The sequence below is a fragment of the Alosa sapidissima genome, chromosome 9, assembly GCF_018492685.1.
Source record: "Alosa sapidissima isolate fAloSap1 chromosome 9, fAloSap1.pri, whole genome shotgun sequence".
Taxonomy (NCBI): Eukaryota; Metazoa; Chordata; class Actinopteri; order Clupeiformes; family Clupeidae; genus Alosa; species Alosa sapidissima.
Window position 1 is genome coordinate 14261032 of NC_055965.1, and position 2500 is coordinate 14263531.

Genomic DNA, 2500 nt, shown 5'->3' on the forward strand with positions numbered 1-2500 from the left:
GCAATGGGGGCTCGTAAGACGATTGAAACAGGTAAAAGACACAGATACAAACCCTGTTGGAGAGAGAGAGAGAGAGGAAAAGAGAGAGAGGGGGGGGAGAGAGAGAGAGAGAGAGAGAGAGAGACTTCTGGGCCAGTGTACTACTTCTCCATCAGGTGAAATTTTACAGATGGCCGCCCACATCCAAGGCAGAGGGCCACACCCTCTGAGACACACATGCATGAACGTCCAATTAGAAGCTGAGTTTCCCCAAATGTGACACACCACAGCTGTGTGAAGAGTCTTTATCGTACTCTCACTGCTCCTTCCTGTGTGTGTGTTGGCGGGGGGTCTTTATCTCTGTCTCTCTCTCTCTGCTCCTCCCTCCATGTGTGTTCATATATGTGTGTTTATGTGTGTGTGTGTGTGTGTGTGTGTGTGTGTGTGTGCGTGTGTGTGTGTGTGCGTGCGTGTGTGTGTCTATCTCTCTCTCTTCCTACAGAGTGTCTGGTTCTGATTTGCTAGTCCATGGAGAAGGGGAGTATGATGTCATCAGTACGACCCTACCAAGCCCCCTGGCAGTAAACTCCCTGACCCGCCCTAACTGACATCATCTCTCTCTCTCTCTCTCTCTCTCTCTCTCTCTCTCTCTCTCTCTCTCTCCCTCGCTTCTTAATTCCCCCTTGACACTCTCCAGTAGGCCTATTCCAACACATTCCTTTATCTGAAAGTGGGAATGCATTCTGATATAATTTTGGGAGATTGTCCATTCTGCATTTCAATACATAAAACATGTCGGTTATTTTAATTGGCCTGCTATGCATTTCAACAGAAATATTTATAAGAACAAAACCGTTCAAAGCTAAAGCCTAGCATCCCACTTGAGATAAAGCCCATGTAGGCTACTGTATACATCTGTGTATAACGTTAACACCCACCCAATTCTAGATAATTCTACTGAGATAAAAAAAAGTCCAAGGCTGACATCTAGTGGTCAAGTTGGAAGCATTACACCACACAATGATGACTTGCACTTGCTGGGAAACAGCAACAGATCTACATGTAGCCTACTTCACTATTTTCACCTGAACATTGAACACAAAAGGGAAGTGCCAGTCCACAAAAAGTCCCTCTATTCTACTGTCAATATTCCAAAACAAATTGTGTAATCTGTAGTCACAAGTGATTTGATAGTCTTCCCCAGGTAGGCTACATATTTGGGGTTCACTCACATCTCTTTGACCTTGTCCGGTGGGCCCTGCACCTGACCGATCACCGTTCCCTGTCGAGTATTCTTCACCCAGCCATTAACGCCCAGCTTTTTGCCATGGTCCTCAGTATACTGCAAAAAAAGAAACCGTTAGAGGAAATGAATGAATGAATGAATCAAAGAATCAGTTTACAAATAACTTACAAAAGTATATATACTATACATAGCCTAGGCTATGTACACATCCCTATTTATATCCCTATTTTAACATATTATTCATTGATGTAGGCATCTACGCATGGGCTATTAGCCTATATATTTGCACAGTAGGCTTATAATTAAAGGAACCATATGTAAGAAAAATATTTCAATTAATCATAAAATGGCCCTGATATGTCACTAGACATTAAGAAATTATGTTAATTTCAAATACTTATATCACTGACAACAGTAGTCCGGCCAGGATATTGTCATTTAAAAAGAGAAGTTGCAGCCCTCAACTGATGTTGATGTTGTGTTTTGTCATGTCATGTTGTGTTTTGGCCTGATGCGCCACCCTCCACCTATCTACTAATCACGAAGTCAGTAGTGTTTCGCCATCAGGTTTGGCAACCTCGAGTCAGTATTTTGAAAGTGATTGCAGTACCAGTTTTGGCCACAATCTTACATATGGTTCCTTTAAGCATAGACTTATATCTAAGACAGTGGTCTATTCAGCTGTTATTGCAATAGTTTACCAGTCCAACTGTTTTTTTTTGTTGTTTTTTTTTGGATGGTTTCAGTAAAGCGTCCTTACCATTCTGAAGCACACACCTGAAACAGAAAAATTAAAGTACTATGTTAGTGCATAAACTACTGGTGGAGTTTACATTTAAATAGTTTAATTAAGCAACTCAAAACAGTTTTTTGGGGTAAGCTATTTGTATAAACCCCACCCAAAACAAGCGAAGACTGTGTATGTAATGTAGGCCCATATATTATATTTATTCCACGATAGTAGCCTAAATATGTTTAAAACATGCTCGAAGGCGGGGCATTAGTTTATGGGCCGCACTCCATTGAGGGCAAGAGCACCAGCCATACACGGGATAGATTACGCACCCTGCACGTTTCCAAATATTTCGAAATCAACAGATGCATATTTCGCATCCTCACTATCGCCAGCATTCGTGGACATTGCGAGCAGAATAACTACAACAGGCGCAACGAGAAACACCCAGCAAAAACCGAAATAGTCGCCGAGCATGCACGGACTTCGCTGTCCCAGCCTCCAGAACATATCAGAGGGGAGAGCGTGACGACGCGTGACGA

At 42.5% G+C, this 2500-nt stretch overlaps 1 protein-coding gene across 4 annotated transcripts in view; it reads right to left on the minus strand.

Moving 5' to 3' along the window:
* Positions 1 to 2500, minus strand: part of LOC121718361 (acylphosphatase-2) — an 8369-nt gene that overhangs the window by 5570 nt on the left and 299 nt on the right. For 3 of the 4 annotated variants that reach the window (XR_006033919.1, XM_042103390.1, XM_042103391.1), the window contains exons 1-3: positions 2291 to 2481; positions 1986 to 2002; positions 1212 to 1321 (exon numbers count right to left, since the gene is read on the minus strand). Coding sequence is in view for 3 of the 4 variants with exons in the window: in XM_042103390.1 (XP_041959324.1) it covers positions 1212 to 1321; positions 1986 to 2002; positions 2291 to 2468 (305 nt within the window). In the remaining variant the exon portion in view is untranslated. Of the gene's footprint in view, positions 1 to 1211; positions 1322 to 1985; positions 2003 to 2290; positions 2482 to 2500 lie in introns of those variants that run through there. The other variant, XM_042103392.1, reaches the window with a different exon arrangement.